The sequence below is a fragment of the Sciurus vulgaris genome, assembly GCF_902686455.1.
Source record: "Sciurus vulgaris genome assembly, chromosome: 1".
NCBI lineage: Eukaryota > Metazoa > Chordata > Mammalia > Rodentia > Sciuridae > Sciurus > Sciurus vulgaris.
The window spans coordinates 97,741,376-97,757,635 of NC_136461.1; the positions used below are offsets into that span (position 1 = coordinate 97,741,376).

The window sequence follows — 16,260 nt, forward strand, 5'->3', positions numbered from 1 at the left end:
GCTGCTTGGGAGACTTATAAAATGTAGTCTTTTAAGTAGACACATAGCCATTCTGGATAAAATCAGGATTCTGTTAAGGAAAAGGAGAGACTGGATAGTGGATAAGCAACTGGCGATCTGCCACATGTGCTCCTAGGCAAACCATTTGACTATTTTAACTACATTGTCAAACTTTTGAGTAACTAGTCTGCTGGTGATCACCATGATGGACAGATAGATGTCATGGGCCTAAAGGGTTACCTAGAGGCCAGGAGTACCAGGTTAAATCACACATTAACAGGTAAATATAGAAAAAAAAAAACCTTAGCTTTATAAGTTCTCTGAATATGAATAATAGTTAAGGCCAAGAGAGTAAAAGCCAAGGATAGAAATTTGGTGAACATCAGCATTTTAAGGAACAAGAAACTGAGAAGAAATAGTCACAGAAATAGAAAGGGAGAAGAATATTTCATGAGTATATGAAAGGGCCAAGTATGATTATTTAAAAAGAGACAAAAAACAGAAACTTCTCCAATACCTGGAGATTAAATAATACGCTATTATATGATGAATGAATAACAGAAGACATAAGGAGGGAAGTTAAAAAATTCTTAGAAGTAAACGAGAACAGAGACACATCATATCAAAAACTCTGGGACACTATGAAAGCAGTCCTTAGAGGAAGATTTATTTCATGGAACGCATTCAACAAAAGAAGTAAAAATCAACAAATAAACGACTTAACACTACAGCTCAAAGCCCTAGAAAAAGAAGAGCAGACCAACACCAAAAGTAGTAGAAGACAGGAAATAGTTAAAATCAGAGCTGAAATCAACAAAATTGAAACAAAAGAAACAATCGAAAAAATTAACAAAATAAAGAGTTGGTTCTTTGAAAAAATAAACAAAATTGATAAACCCTTAGCCACACTAACAAAGAGAAAGAGAGAGAAAAAACTCAAATTACTAAAATTCCGAATGAACAAGGAAATATCACAACTGACACGAGTGAAATACAAAACATAATTAGAAGCTATTTTGAAAATCTATACTCCAACAAAACAGAAAACCTCGAAGACATCAACAAGTTTCTAGAGACATATGAATTACCTAAACTGAACGAGGAGGACATACACAACTTAAATAAATCAATTTCAAGCAGTGAAATAGAAGAGGTCATCAAAAGCCTACCAACAAAGAAAAGTCCAGGACCAGATGGGTTCTCAGCCGAGTTCTACAAAACCTTTAAAGAAGAGCACATTCCAATACTCTTCAAAGTATTCCATGAAATAGAAGAGGAGGGAACCCTCCCAAACTCATTCTATGAAGCCAATATCACCCTGATACCTAAACCAGACAGAGACACATCGAGGAAAGAAAATTTCAGACCAATATCCTTAATGAACATCAAAACAAAAATTCTCAACAAAATTTTAGCAAATCCATACAAAAATATATTAAAAAGATAGTGCACCACGATCAAGTGGGTTTTATTCCAGGGATGCAAGGTTGGTTCAACATCTGGAAATCAATAAATGTAATTCACCATATCAATAGACTTAAAGTCAAGAATCACATGATTATTTCAATAGATGCAGAAAAAGCATTTAATAAAATACAGCATCCCTTCATGCTCAAAGCACTAGGAAAAATAGGGATAATGGGAACATTCCTTAACATTGTAAAGGCCATCTATGCTCAGCCCAAGGCCAATATCATTCTAAATGGTAAAAAACTGAAAGCATTCCCCCTAAAAACTGGAACAAGGCAGGGATGCCCTCTTTCGCCACTTTCTATTCAACATCGCCCTTGATACTCTAGCCAGAGCAATTAGCCAAACCAAAGAAATTAAAAGGATACGAATAGGAAAAGAAGAACTCAAACTATCCCTGTTTGCTGATGACATGATTTTATATTTAGAGGAACCCAGAAATTCCACCAGAAAACTTTTAGAACTCATAAGTGAATTCAGTAAAGTAGCAGGTTACAAGATCAATGCTCATAAATCCAATGCATTGTTATACATAAGTGATGAATCTTCAGAAAGAGAAATTAGGAAAACTACCCCATTCACAATAGCCTCGAAAAAAATAAAATACTTGGGAATCAATCTCACAAAAGAGGTGAAAGACCTCTACAATGAGAACTACAGAACACTAAAGAAAGAAATTAAAGAAAACCTTAGAAGATGGAAAGATCTCCCATTTCTTGGATAGGCAGAACCAATATTGTCAAAATGGTCATACTACCAAAAGTGCTATACAGATTCAATGCAATTCCAATTAAAATCCCAAAGATGTACCTTACAAAAATAGAGCAAGCAATTGTGAAATTCATCTGGAAGAATAAAAAACCCATAATAGCTAAAGCAATCCTTAGCAGAAAGAGCAAAGCAGGGGGTATCGCAATACCAGATCTTCAACTCTACTACAAAGCAATAGTAACAAAAACGGCATGGTATTGGTACCAAAATAGACAGGTAGATCAGTGGTACAGAATAGAGGACACGGACATAAACCCAAATAAATATAATTTTCTCATACTAGACAAAGGTGCCAAAAATATGCAATGGAGAAAAGATAGCCTCTTCAACAAATGGTGCTGGGAAAACTTGAAAACCATATGCAACAGAATGAAATTAAACCCCTGTCTCTCACCCTGCACAAAAATCAACTCAAAATGCATCAAGGACCTCGGAATCAGACCAGAGACCCTTCATCTTATAGAAGAAAAAGTAGGTCCAAACCTTCAACATGTCAGCTTAGGATCAGAGTTCCCTAACAGGACTCCCATAGCACAAGAAATAAAAGCAAGAATCAACAACTGGGGTAGATTCAAACTAAAAAGCTTTCTCTCAGCAAGGGAAACTATCAGTAATGTGAAGATAGAGCCTATAGAGTGGGAGAAAATCTTTGCCACTCATACTTCAGATAGAGCACTAATTTCCAGAATCTATAAAGAACTCAAAAAACTCTACACCAAGAATACAAATAATCCAATCAACAAATGGGCTAAGGAAATGAACAGACACTTCACAAGAAGAAGATGTACAAGCAATCAACAGATATATGAAAAAATGTTCAACATCTCCAGTAATAAGAGAAATTCAAATCAAAACTACCCTAAGATTCCATCTCACCCCAATTAGAATGGCGATTATCAAGAACACAAGCAGCAGTAGGTGTTGGAGAGGATGTGGGGAAGAAGGTACACTCATACATTGCTGGTGGGGATGCAAATTAGTGCAGCCACTCTGGAAAGCAGTATGGAGATTCCTCAGAAAGCTTGAAATGGAACCACCATTTGACCCAGCTATCCCACTCCTCGGCCTATACCCAAAGGACTTAAAATCAGCATACTACAGAGATACAGCCACATCAATGTTCATAGCTGCTCAATTCACCATAGCCACATTGTGGAACCAACCTAGATGTCCTTCAATTGATGAATGGATAAAGAAACTGTGGTATATATATATATATATATATATACAATGGAATATTACTCCGCCATAAAGAATGATAAAATTATGGCATTTGCAGGCAAATGGATGAAATTGAAGAATATCATGCTATGTGAGATAAGCCAATCTCAAAAAACCAAAGGAGGAATGATCTCGGTGATAAGCGGATGATGACACATAATGGGGGGTGGGAGGGGTTAGGTTTAGGGTTAGGGTTAGGGAAGGTGGCAAGAATGGAGGAAGGAAGGACTGTATAGAGGGAAAAGAGGGGTGGGAGGGGTGGGGGGAAGGGAAAATATAACAGAATGAATCAAACAATATTACCCTATGTAAATTTATGATTACACAAATGGTATGCCTTTACTCCATGTAAAAACAGAGAAACAACATGTATCCCATTTGTTTACAATAAAAAAATTAACTAAAAATTAACTAGGCCTCAGTGAGATAACAAATTTCTAAAACTCTTAGAAGAAAATAAGAACTGTGCCCTTAAATTAAGCAATGGTTTCTTAGTTTATGCATGTGAATGAAATTTAATCAAAATTAATATTTTTTTGTTTCAAAAAACACTAAGAATCCAAAAATGCAGCCCAAATAATAATAGAATGTATTTGTATTTATAATTTCTGAAAATATCTAATTAGACTCTACTATACAGTTGAAGAATACTTACAACTTAATGATTTGATAAATCAACAATTTAATTTCTAAATATATAACTAAAAGAATGCAAAACATGTTTATATAAAAACCAGTACATATATTTTCATAGCATTTTTACTCATAATAACAATAGATTAATTAAAAATGTAAACAACCCAAATACCAATCAATGGATGAATGGGCAAATTAAATGTGTTATATAGAGATAATGGAGTGTTTCTTCTACCATAAAAATAAATATTTCTACACAAAAAAAAATTAAAATAAATAAATAAATAAATAAAAATACAAAGAGCCCATCGGATTTGGCTATTAGTTCCTCATTGGTAAGCAGTTTCAATGGAGTGGTGGTAGTAGAATCCTAATTAGGGGAATTGAAAAGTAACTGGGAGATGAGGAAATGGAAGATGTTTACACCGTAGGCATTTCTTCACATTCTAATTCTAAAGCTGCCTAGCTGAGTGACCCTGAACAAGCCACTTAATCTCTCTGTATCTTAGTTTTCCTTTATTTATAAAATGGAACCAACAGCATCTCCTCGTACAGTTGTGAGGATTGTGTTAATAGATGTGACATACTTATAGCCGTGTGTGGTGTGTAAAAACCACTCACTCGGTAAATGCTGTCACCATTGTCATTACTATCATCTTTAAGAAGCTTGAACCTAAAAAAAAAAAAAGAAAGAATCTTGAACCTGAAGGCAAGAGAGTGATAGTAAGTAGACAGTATTTAAGTACACAGGGACATAGGTTATGGAAGTATATTTTTTCCCCTTAAGACTTAATGTCATGTTCTTTGTTAAAACTTATTACCTCCCTTCTACACTATAATTTCAATTATTTGTCCATATTTCTAAAGCTGTGCTATAGTTTCTTAATCTCTTGTTTCTTCCCAGGCGTACCAGGCTTAATGTTGGCTTCCTCTGCTCTCTAGCTAGACTGGATAAGTATTTCTGTGAATACTTCTTTCCTGCTTATTTATTTGTAAAAAGAAATATCCACATACAGTTCACTTAATCTCTTTAATTTTTAAGTCAGAACTGCCCTCCATTTGTGCAAATGATGGCTTGTGCTGTTTAGTATTTGGAATGTACTACCTTTTAAGGATGTTTAAACTGGATAAAAACCTAAAATATATTTATATAATTATTATGGTTGAGGAATTACTGATATTTCACCAATAAATGAAAAGTGATAGAGCTTAAGGCAAGGTTTTAGGACTTTGCCATATTAATGGCTTCTTTTTTGTATATGAGTTAATTCCTAGAATAATTGATAACATTTTAAGATGTTGCTGTGGTTTGTGTCTTAAATTTGGGTCCAAAGGTCTATGTGATAAAGGCATGGTTTCCACTATGTTGGGAGGGAGTGGACTTTTAAGAGGTGGAGCCTAATGATGATGGGGGGGGCAGGTTGGAGGCTGACGCATGCTCTCAACCTGCGATCTTTAACTGAAAGTTTGTGTACAATTTTATAAGAAAAGTTAAATAGGAGGTTTTTTAAATGTTGTTTCTTGGGGCTGGGGCTGTAGCTCAGTGGCAGAGCACTTGCCTAGCATGTGTGAGGGACTGGGTTCAATCCTTAGCACCACATAAAAATAAACAAAATGTAGGCATGCTGTCTGTCTGTAACTACAAAAAAAAGTTTTTTAATGTTGTTTATTGATACTTGATTATGTATCACTGGTCTTTGTGACAGAAATAATTACATGCTCAGCATATTCCAGACAGGCCCAGGACAACAGTATATCTGCATACTTTTCGGTGGGGTCAGATGCGGGGGACTCAAGAGACCATGGCTGATGCCTTCAGTAAGTCTTAAGGAGTTTTTAGGGGGGAAGCAACAGTTTTTAAAAATATATATTTTTTTGAAAAAATTTTCTTATTTATTTTTTTCTTATTATTTTTATTATTTATTGATTTTTTTTTTTAAATTACCCATAAAACCAAACTGGTCTTGATACAAATTGATTTTATTCTCAGAGGCAGGTATGTGTTGACTCCCTATAACATTCACCACCAGGGTTTGTCCAGCTGTCCTCAAACGTTCATCTAAATTTTCAACTCACCTACCAGTCCCTCTCACTCCAGAGAAGTGACCATATTTACTACTTTAGTAAGAAAATCAAAACCATTCAACTTGTACTCTTTCCTGTGTTGATGGAATTGACAAGAAAATCAAGAGAAAGCCCTTTTGCTTTCTCCAGTTTTTTCCTTTATATTCATCATCCATTATTTCTCTTTTCTTCCTACATTAAAAACACAGTTATCCTTGCTTTCTGAGGCTTAGCACTCTGAACCTGCACAGGATAGTAGAAAGAACGACATGTGTAAAAGCCAGGAAACTTGAAAGAGAGAATTGTTGGAAAAAATAGATTTCATTTGTGGGCAAGGGAACTGTAGAGTTAAATGAGCCTGGTTTGCCAGTTCTGCTTTTGCTATCTAAATGACCTTGAGTTAACTTCCCTGTTCAGTTTTCCTGTCTATAAAGTGAGGGAAACAAAGCTACTTGCTAGGGTTTGGGTGAGATTAAGTAGCGAGTGGTAAGCTCTCCATAAATGGTAGCTCCCGTTACTGAAATAGTACTGTCATTCTCCATCTTACAGTAAATATTTTTATACTTCTAGTATTTGTGTTTATTTCTATCTCTTGCACTCACCATAAACATAAGCCATACACGTTAGAAACTCTGTCCTTCTCATCTTTTTTTTTTAAACATCCAACTCTTACCAACACATGTAAAATGAATGTGCACTGTGTGTTGAATGAATGAATAATGAAGCCTCAATTTATACTGACTGACTTGATAAGAAATTCACCTTTTTTCAGTTTCTTGTAAATAAATTAAAACTTTACAGATATTTTCAATCATTGTTAGGAATGTGTTTTCTTCTTGCTCTTGTATTTACAAATGATGGCTTTTAATATATCACTTTGTATTACAGCCTTGCATGAAAGTGTGGGTGTGCTTTTAACATGTTATCAGTAATAAGTTATTGCCCCCCTTTTTTTTTCAGGGAGGTAGTGCAAGCAAACTGCGTTCACTGGAGAAAGAAGTTCTCATTTATGTGCAAAATGAGTGCCAGTGCTACCACAGGAATCCTTGACCCATGTATCTACAGAGTGTCTGTGAGGAAGGTATAAAAACAACCTACTACTTCTCCCATTTCAGAAGCCATAATTCCATAAGTGCTGACTCACTTTATTTAACTCTGCTTTTTGCTTAGAACTGTGGTAATACATATGTGGTTTTACTTCATACTTGCAGCAATAATTTAAATTCCTATAACAAATATGATGAAGAATCGTTAAGTTATAAATTGAAATATTCCTGACCCCTCATCTATCACTGTACATGAATATTGACTTTATTTGCATTAGTTTGGGGACTGTGTATGTCTATGCCATTATTAAGTTCTTATTCTTTGATAGGCATTGTTCTAGGAACTTTATAAATATCATATCTAAGAACAACCCTGAAATTAGGGGTTATTTTCTTCATTTTTAGGAAAGCAGGTTCAAAGAAGTTACTTGCCCAAATTTACATTGTTAATAAATGGGGAAGGAAAGACTAACACAGATCTTTCTGATTACAAATCTGTTTTGTTTTTATATATTTCTTTTCTACATATTAAAGGTTGAAGGATATTACCAATAATCTACAAATGTGATAATGTCACTTTGTATGCCTGTACATATGTGTGATGCTGCCTTTCAAGGTAAAAAGGAGAAATCCATTAGTCACTAATAATACTGAATTAATAAGCTCTGGCTTTAAAATGTAAACTTTGGCCAGGCACAGTGGCACATGCCTTTAATCACAGCAACTTGGGAGGCTGAGGCAGAAGAACCACAAGTTTAAAGCCGACCTTAGCAACTTAGCAAGACCCTGTCTCAAACAAAAAAAAAAAAAAGTAAACTCTGTTTTATATTACACGTTTAAATTACCGAAGTAATGCACATACATGGGCAAAAATTAAATAAAGATTTAGAATGAAAAGCATGAGTCCTTGTCTTGCTTTTTGCCACTGTAGTCCTACAGCCTAGAAAAACAAAGCTATATATTTTTTTTATTTTTATTGTAAATAAACGCAAGACCTTTATTTTATTTATTTATTTGTGTGCAGTGCTGAGGATCGAACCCAGTGCTTCACACGTTAGGCAAGCACTCAACTGCTGAGCTACAACCCCAGCCCTTCTAATTGGAGTTTTGATCTTGATTTTTGAAAGATCATGTTGGTCTTTGAATTTTAAGAAAAATAAAACATGACCACTTTAGAATAAAGCATGACTTCAAATAGAGATACTCAAAGTCTGTTTTTGAAAGATAATAAGCAAGCTGGGTATGGTGGCAGGCAGCCATAATCCCAGTGCTTCAGAGACCGAGGCAGAAGGATCACAAGTTCAAAGCCAGCCTCAGCAGAAGTGAGGCATTAAGCAACTTAATGAGACTTTGTCTCCAAATAAAATACAAAATAGGGCTGGGGATGTGGCTCAGTGGTCGAGTGCCCCTGAGTTCAATCCTCAGTACCCACCCCATCAAAAAATAAAAATAAAAAAACAAGAACTAATAATGCTATTAATAATAGGAATTACTCATCCAGGGATTTCTGTAATGTTTGGCAAAATAAACCATTTTCTCAGATTATGAGGGTTTGGCATATTAGTTAGGACAATATAAGTAGCTTAAACAGACCCAAATAGGCAATGGCATAAACAAGGTAGACGTTTATGTATCCAGAGGGTAAGGATCCAGGACTGGTAGAGCAGCTTTGCCATTATCATTTTCACCATATGATCTCTTCTTTAGATATAAGGAAGCTGCTTTAATCTAGTTATCTCCCAACCAGTGGCATAAGAACAAATGCATCCTTTTTTAGGACATGACTCAAAAGTGATATGTGTATATTTTGTACATATCTTACCAGTTAGAACTTAGTCATGTTACCACACCAAACTGAAAGAAAAACTGTGGAATGTCATCTGTAGCTGGTGGCCAACAGGTTCTAACATTATAGAAGGGGAGAATGGGGATGGGGATATAGCTCAGTTGGTAGAGTGCTTGACTTGCAAGCACGAGGCCCTGGGTTCAATCCCTAGCATCCGGCAAAAAAAAAAAAAAAAAAAAAGTAGGGGAGAATGGATGTTGGTGAACCATTAACCTTCTGTGCTATGCTTTTGTGCATTGCAAAACAATACCATAAGTAAAATCATAAATTAGAGGAAAATATTAGCAAATCATATCAAAGACCTAATTTCTTAATATAGAAAGAGCACCTCCAAATAATAAGAAAAAATCTATAGCCCTTTAAAAATAGAGGCAAGGACAGAATATACATTCCACAGAGAGTGTAAGTAGCTTTTAAATATATAAAAATGTATCCACCCTCACACAAATTAAAACTACAAATAAGATACCATATTTTAATATATTTTTAATATGTAAAGTTGATAAAGATCAAAAATTTTGGTAGTATACTTTGTTGCCTAGACACAGGGATGCAGTCAGTCACTAATCAACAAATATGTAAGTACCTACAATGTGCCAGGTATCGTTCTAGGCACTGAAGGGACAGGTAAACTGGAATGGGTTCCTACCTTCAAAGACTTCATTTTCTGGTTGGAACTTGAGGAGTGATAGGAAAGAGAGAAAGTAAGCACATAACAAAATAAGTGGTAAGTGTTATGCATAAAATATCATGAGGCAATAGAGAATAACTTGGGGGAAATGGATTGGTTTAGAAAATTGGGGGAGGAGTCCATGAAGACTTCTTTAAAAGCTAACATTTGAAGGGAAACAGCCTTATAAAGATGTATGGAAGAGGTGAGGAGGTAAGCTCAATGGTAGAGCACTTGCCTGGCATTCACAAGACCCTGGGTTCAGTTCCTAGCACTATAAATAGATACATGAATGGATAGGAAGGAAGGAGGGACCTACCTAACACTTGACATTACTTTTATCCTCAAAGTGTTTGCTAATTTGCAAGCAGTAACTACTAAACTGAATTGAGACTGCAGCAGTCTTACAGGTCTAAATGGACAAAAATAGAGTCTGAAGCCCATCAAGGAAGAGATGCCTCTTAGGCTTGGTGAACATCTCAGACTTTGGGTTGGAATTCACTAAGAGTTTCAGCCTAGGCTCTAGAGAGCCTACAGAGTGGGGGAAAATCTTTTCCACATGCACTTCAGATAGAGCACTTTATAAATCTCCAAAATTTATAAAGAACTTACAAAACTTTACACCAAAAATACAAAGAACCCAAATCAATCAATGGGTCAGACACTTTACAGAAGAAGACATACAGGCAATTAATAAATATATGAAAAAGTGTTCAATATCTCTAGTAATTAAAGAAATGTAAATTAAAACAACTCTAAGATTTCATCTTACTCCAATTAGAATGGCTATTATCAAGAACACAGATGATAACAGATGTTGGCGTGGATGTGGGAAAAAGGCACACTTTTACATTGCTGGTGGAGTTGAAAATTGGTGCAGCCACTCTGGAAAGCAGTGTGGAGATTCCTCAGAAAGCTTGGAATGAACCCACCTTTTGACCCAGTTATCCCACTCCTCGGTTTATACCCAAAGGACTTAAAATCAGCATACTACGGTAACACAGCCACATCAGTGTTTATAGCAGCTCAATTCACAATTGAGCTAGATTGTGGAACCAACCTAGATGCCCTTCAACAGATGAATGGATAAAGAAACTGTGGTGTATATATATATATATATATAATGGAATATTATTCAACCATAAAGAATAATAATAATATGGCATTTGCAAACAAATGGATGGAATTGGAGAATATCATGCTAAGTGAAATAAGCTAATCCCAAAAAATCAAAGACTGAATGTTTTCCCTGATAAGTGGAGAATGATATATAGTGGGGGTGGGGATGTGGGGAGTGAGAGAAGAAGGGGGGAACTTTAGATTATGTAGAAGGAAATGGGGGGGAGGGTATGAAAAATGGAGGAATGAGACAGACATCATTACCCTATGTACATGTATGATTACATGAATGCTATGAATCTACATTGTGTAAAACCATAGAAACGAAATGATGTACCCCATTTGTATAAAATAAATCAAAACGCAGTCTGTAAAAAATTTTTTTAAAAATATTTTTTTTAAAAAAAAAGTTTCAACCTAAAAGGAGGAGTGTAGCCCTTACCAAACTGAAATCCCACTTCCAATCAGCCCTTACCAAACTGAAATCCCACTTCCAATCAGTTCAAGGGCTTGGTTGAAGGAGATTTGCCCTTAACTTACTACTTGCCAGAAGCAAATTTATTTCTTCTCTGAAAGGGCACTTTTAAGGAATATGACAGTGACTTAAAACAGAAGAATATTTTGATAATTCATGATGGGGTAGATCTAGCAACAGGGAAGGAGAGGAACCACACACATTTATAAATAATAAAGAGTTTCATATAGGTTACCTCTCAGTTTTTTTTATTTACTATATTAAAGAAAGAAATTAGTTGGTGAGATGGCACATACCTGTAACCCCAGATACTCAGGAGGCCGAGGCAGGAGGATCACAAGTTTGGGGATATAGGTCAATATATAAGGCCCTGGGTTCAGTCCCCAATACTACACAGACACACACACACACAAAAAGTCAGAAATTATAGATAATGTGTTTATGAAAGAAAAATAAGAGACAACTCCATTCAACAAACACTTTTTTAAAGGTGGAAGAAGAAGAATGTTTCAGTTAGCTTTTGGAAAGTGACTAAAGACCTGACAAGAACTTAAAGAAGGAAAAGTTTATTTTGGCTCATGATTTTAGAGGTTCAGTCCTTGACGGACTGACTCATAGCTCTGGGCCCAAGGTGAGGCAGAACATCATGGTGGAAGGGCACAACAGAGGAAAGTGGCTAAGGACATGATAGCCAGGAGGTAGAGCTCTGCTTACCAAGGACAAAATATAAACCTCAAAGGCACACCCCTAATTATTCCCCTCTTCTACCCACACCCTACCTGCCTACAGTTACTGTCCAGTTAATCCCTATTATTGGATCAGTCCACTGGGTTACACCTCTCGTAATCTAAATCATTTCATCTCTGAAAATTTTTGCATTGTCTTAACATATGAGCTTTGAGGGGATACCACATATCTAAATCATAACAGAGAATTTGGTTCTGATCATAAAGGCAAACCAAAAACAGAATATACTTGTCTGCTAGAAATTGTTTGCAGCTGTGGTGTCCTAAATGTAAACATTTGGCAGATTACCATACATATAAGTTAAAGTATTAAGACATCTATATATTATTATTTTTCCACTTTGTCAGTCTTGTTTACCTTAGGTAAGAGGGTTTATACTATACTGTCTATATGCTTTTACATGCACAGTATCTTAGGAATACTTTATAAGAATTGATAGCAATGGTTGTCTGGGTGATAAGGTTTCAACTTCAGTTGTCAAAATCTTTCTACAGTGTATGAGCGTGCTTAACTGAGTAAGTGATTTAACTTTTTTCAGGCTTTTGCAGTGGGCCTAGGGCATTTTTTGGCAATTCCTTCTTCAGCATATAAATAAAATACTACCTTATTGCCTCACCATTTGTCTTGTTCTTATTAAAGTTATGTGCTAGAGCCATATATGGCGGCTTGTGCCTGTAGTCCCAGCTACTCGGGCTTGCTTGAACTTAGGAGTTCAAAGCTAGCCAGGGCAACATAGTGAGATCCCATCTACATCATAATAATAGTGATATTAAAAAATAATAAAATTATATGTTAAGTAAACATTTCTGATCATTGGGGGAATTTTGAGGAGTCCACATAGTTGGATTTAAGATTATCAGATTTTTGGACTGGGGTTGTGGCTCAGTGGTAGAGCACTTGCCTAGCACATGTGAGGCACTGGGTTTGATCCTCAGCACTGCATATAAATAAATAAAATAAAGCTCTATCCACAACTGAAAAAAACTTTTTTAAAAAAGATTATCAAACTTTTACTGTTTTGCTAGCATATAAATATCTACTTTGGCATTGTTTGGCATTGTTTGACATTAATTTTAAACCCTTAATTATATGATGTCCTTATAGTGTTTTCTATGTTTGGCAGGAATTAAAAGGTGGAAAAGCTTATGCAAAGGTAAGTGGATGTTCTTTAACTCTTTTGGTCTGTGTAATATCATTCATCACTATCTACAGACTTAAAAATTCTAATTGTTCAAGTTTCACTTATTTTGAGTAAAGCAATGTGGAGATTGAACAGTTGGATCCAACCATCAGTTATAGGCATATTCTTTCTAAATGCTTATTATGGGATGTTATTTTTTAGCTGTAGCTTCCCTCTTAAGAGAATTACCTCTGGTTTTCTTGAAGCTATAGCTTACTGATAATTCGAACTGTCTTACCTGGGTGGTATTCCGAGGCCCACCTCTCACTAGGGAAATAGGATCTTCCTCTGTGCTGTCTTAGCACTCTGTACATATTCATCTATTGGTGTTCACTGAGGATTGTTTCCAAGTCCCTCCTCTTCCCCAGGATACAAAAAGTTAAGCCTGTTCAAATCCCTTATATAAAATGACATAGAATTTACTCAGGAGGCTGAGGCAGGAGGATTGCAAGTTCAAGGACAGCCTCAGCAACTGAGCAACTTAATGAGACTCTCTCAAAATATAAATCAAAAATGAATCAATAAATAGGACCCAGGATTTTTGCTCAGTGGTAGCAATGTGAGGACTGGATTTGATCCTCACCACCACATAAAAATAAATAAATAAATAAAATAAAGATTTTGTGTCCATCTACAACTGAAAACTTAAATAAATAAACAGGATTTGCATATAAATTACATGTATCCTCTCATATACTTTAAATCATGCCTAGATTCCCTTTAATGCCTAATACAATGTAAATGCTGTATATAAGGTTGTTTTACTATATTGTTTAGGAAATAATGACCAGTAAAAAGTCTATATTTGTTTAGTATAGGCACAATTTTAAAAAATATTTTCTATCTGAAATTGAATCTACAGATATAGAACTATCGCTGCAGAGGGCTAATTTATTTATATCACTACTGCCTGTTGATGATTTTACTAGCTATGTGAAATTACTAATGAATGTGCTCATTTTTTGCTGATTGAAGGAATGAGTAAAGCAACATACATGTTCCTTTTATTTCATGTCTCTGGTATTTTCATAATTCCAGACATATTAGCCAAGAACCTGGACACAAATTTTTTTTCCAGTACTGGGTATTGAATCCAGTGGTACTCAACCACTGAACTACATTTCAGCTCTTTTTTATTTTGAAAATGGGTCTCACTTAGTTGCTGTGACTGGCCTCACATTTTCCATCCTCCTGCTTCAGTCTCCTGAGTAGCTAGGATTACAGATATGCATCATTGCACCTAGTTATAACCACTAAATCTGTCTGACTCCCTAAATTTAGTTATTCACAATGTCAGCTAAGATGTTCTTTGCTACAAGTAACAGAAAAACCTCCTCAACTAGATATTTTTTTAATCTCATAAAACAAACATGTGAGACAGAGCTATTCCAAGATTGGTTAATCTACTGACTAAGGATCATCAAGACTCCAAATTTTTCTCTTTCCATTATCGTATTGTCTCTGTGATGGCTTTGCTCTTGGCTAGCTCCTCTCCTAAACACTAGGTGTGCCTGCTCAAATTTTAGTCAGCACATTCACTTGTGACAAAATCCAGGTGCTTCTCCATCTATTGCTTCTTTTTAGAGAGAAAACTTTCCCTACATGGCCCTTAGAGGATGTCCCATACTTTTAACTGACCAGAACAGGGTCACATGCTCACCACTATGCCCTCAGTGGCCATAGGAATGGATTGCCGTGGTTATCTTAGACTAACCACAGTTTAGTAATGAGCTAAGGCTGGGTTACCTTTGTGCACATGAATGATCTCAGGAGAGTGGACACCTGAATAAAATCAAGACTTTTCTAGCAAGGAATACTAGGGCACTGATTGTTGGACAGGCAGACAAGTTCTGTTATGGCTAATAAATCCTCTTTATTTTTTCCTTCTAAAAGCTTGAAACTAAACCTTCTATCTACTCCCTAGACCACTGCTTTGGGTTATGCCATCATTATGTCTTATTTGCAGCCTGTGTTGGCCTATCTGGTTTCTCGACTTCAAGTTATATCCCTGCATCCCCCAAACTACTGCCAAAGTGGTCTTTCTAAAATTAAAATATAATCATATTATTCTCCCACTTTCAATCCTTAAGCAAGTTATTCTTTGCCTCTAAAGGAAATTTAGAATTCTGTAACCTAGCATGTAAGACCCATTTTGGTTTGCAAATTATTTCTGCTACTTTGCTTCCTCCCCTACCACCCATCCTCATGAGACGTTCTGCCGTCATTAACTTCCTGGAGGGTCTTATGCTATTTTAGCTTCTTTGCCTTGTGACTTGATGTTTTCCCTGCTGTGCATGTATTTCTCCCTCCTCTTATCCTGTGAACTCATGTATCATTATAAACTCGGCTTAGTCATGCCTCTCCACTGAGAATTTTTCTTTCTTACCACTGTCTACCTCTATCACAGCACTTGTCAGACTTTATTATAGGAATTTATTCTCTTTTTCTGTTTTCCCACATTAATTTATGAGAACGAGAATGATTTTACAAAGGCTGAGAGTGTAGCTGAGAGGTAGAGCATGCATGACGCCCTGGGTTTGATCCTAGCACCAACCGGGGGAGAAAAAAAAAATCTGTATTCCCAATAACTAACATCACCTGGAATTTAAATGCTAAAAACTATTTTCTGAATAAATTAATATCTCCCACAGATACAGCTTGTGCATGTGTGTGTGTATGTGTGTGTATTATTCTCATGAGACAGTTATCTCGGTGAAACCAAAGAAAAAGTCATAAGAAAATATGGACTCTCGACCCTTACTAGAAAGCAGAGTATCTGTGCTATTCTCCACTTTTTTCCCGTGTCTAGAACAGGGCTGGGACATAAAAGGTGCTCAATAAATGTTGACCTATTCATTGGTAACCTTTAGCCTAAAACATCACATTAACATATTCCATCCTTCAACTTTTTTTAATAGGGAGTAGAATGTTAGTTTGGGATGCTATAACATATTACCATACATTGGGTGACTTAAACAATAGACATTCATTCTCATGTTTCTGGAGATTGGGAAG

At 35.8% G+C, this 16,260-nt stretch overlaps 1 protein-coding gene across 7 annotated transcripts in view; it reads left to right on the forward strand.

The window, feature by feature from the left end:
• The window catches only part of EEIG2 (EEIG family member 2), a 98,092-nt gene that overhangs the window by 36,497 nt on the left and 45,335 nt on the right, over positions 1 to 16,260 (forward strand). For all 7 annotated transcript variants that reach the window (XM_079133150.1, XM_079133148.1, XM_079133147.1 and 4 more), the window contains exons 2-3: positions 7,123 to 7,243; positions 13,189 to 13,218. In XM_079133150.1, coding sequence (XP_078989276.1) covers positions 7,123 to 7,243; positions 13,189 to 13,218 — 151 coding nt within the window. The remainder of the gene's footprint in view (positions 1 to 7,122; positions 7,244 to 13,188; positions 13,219 to 16,260) is intronic.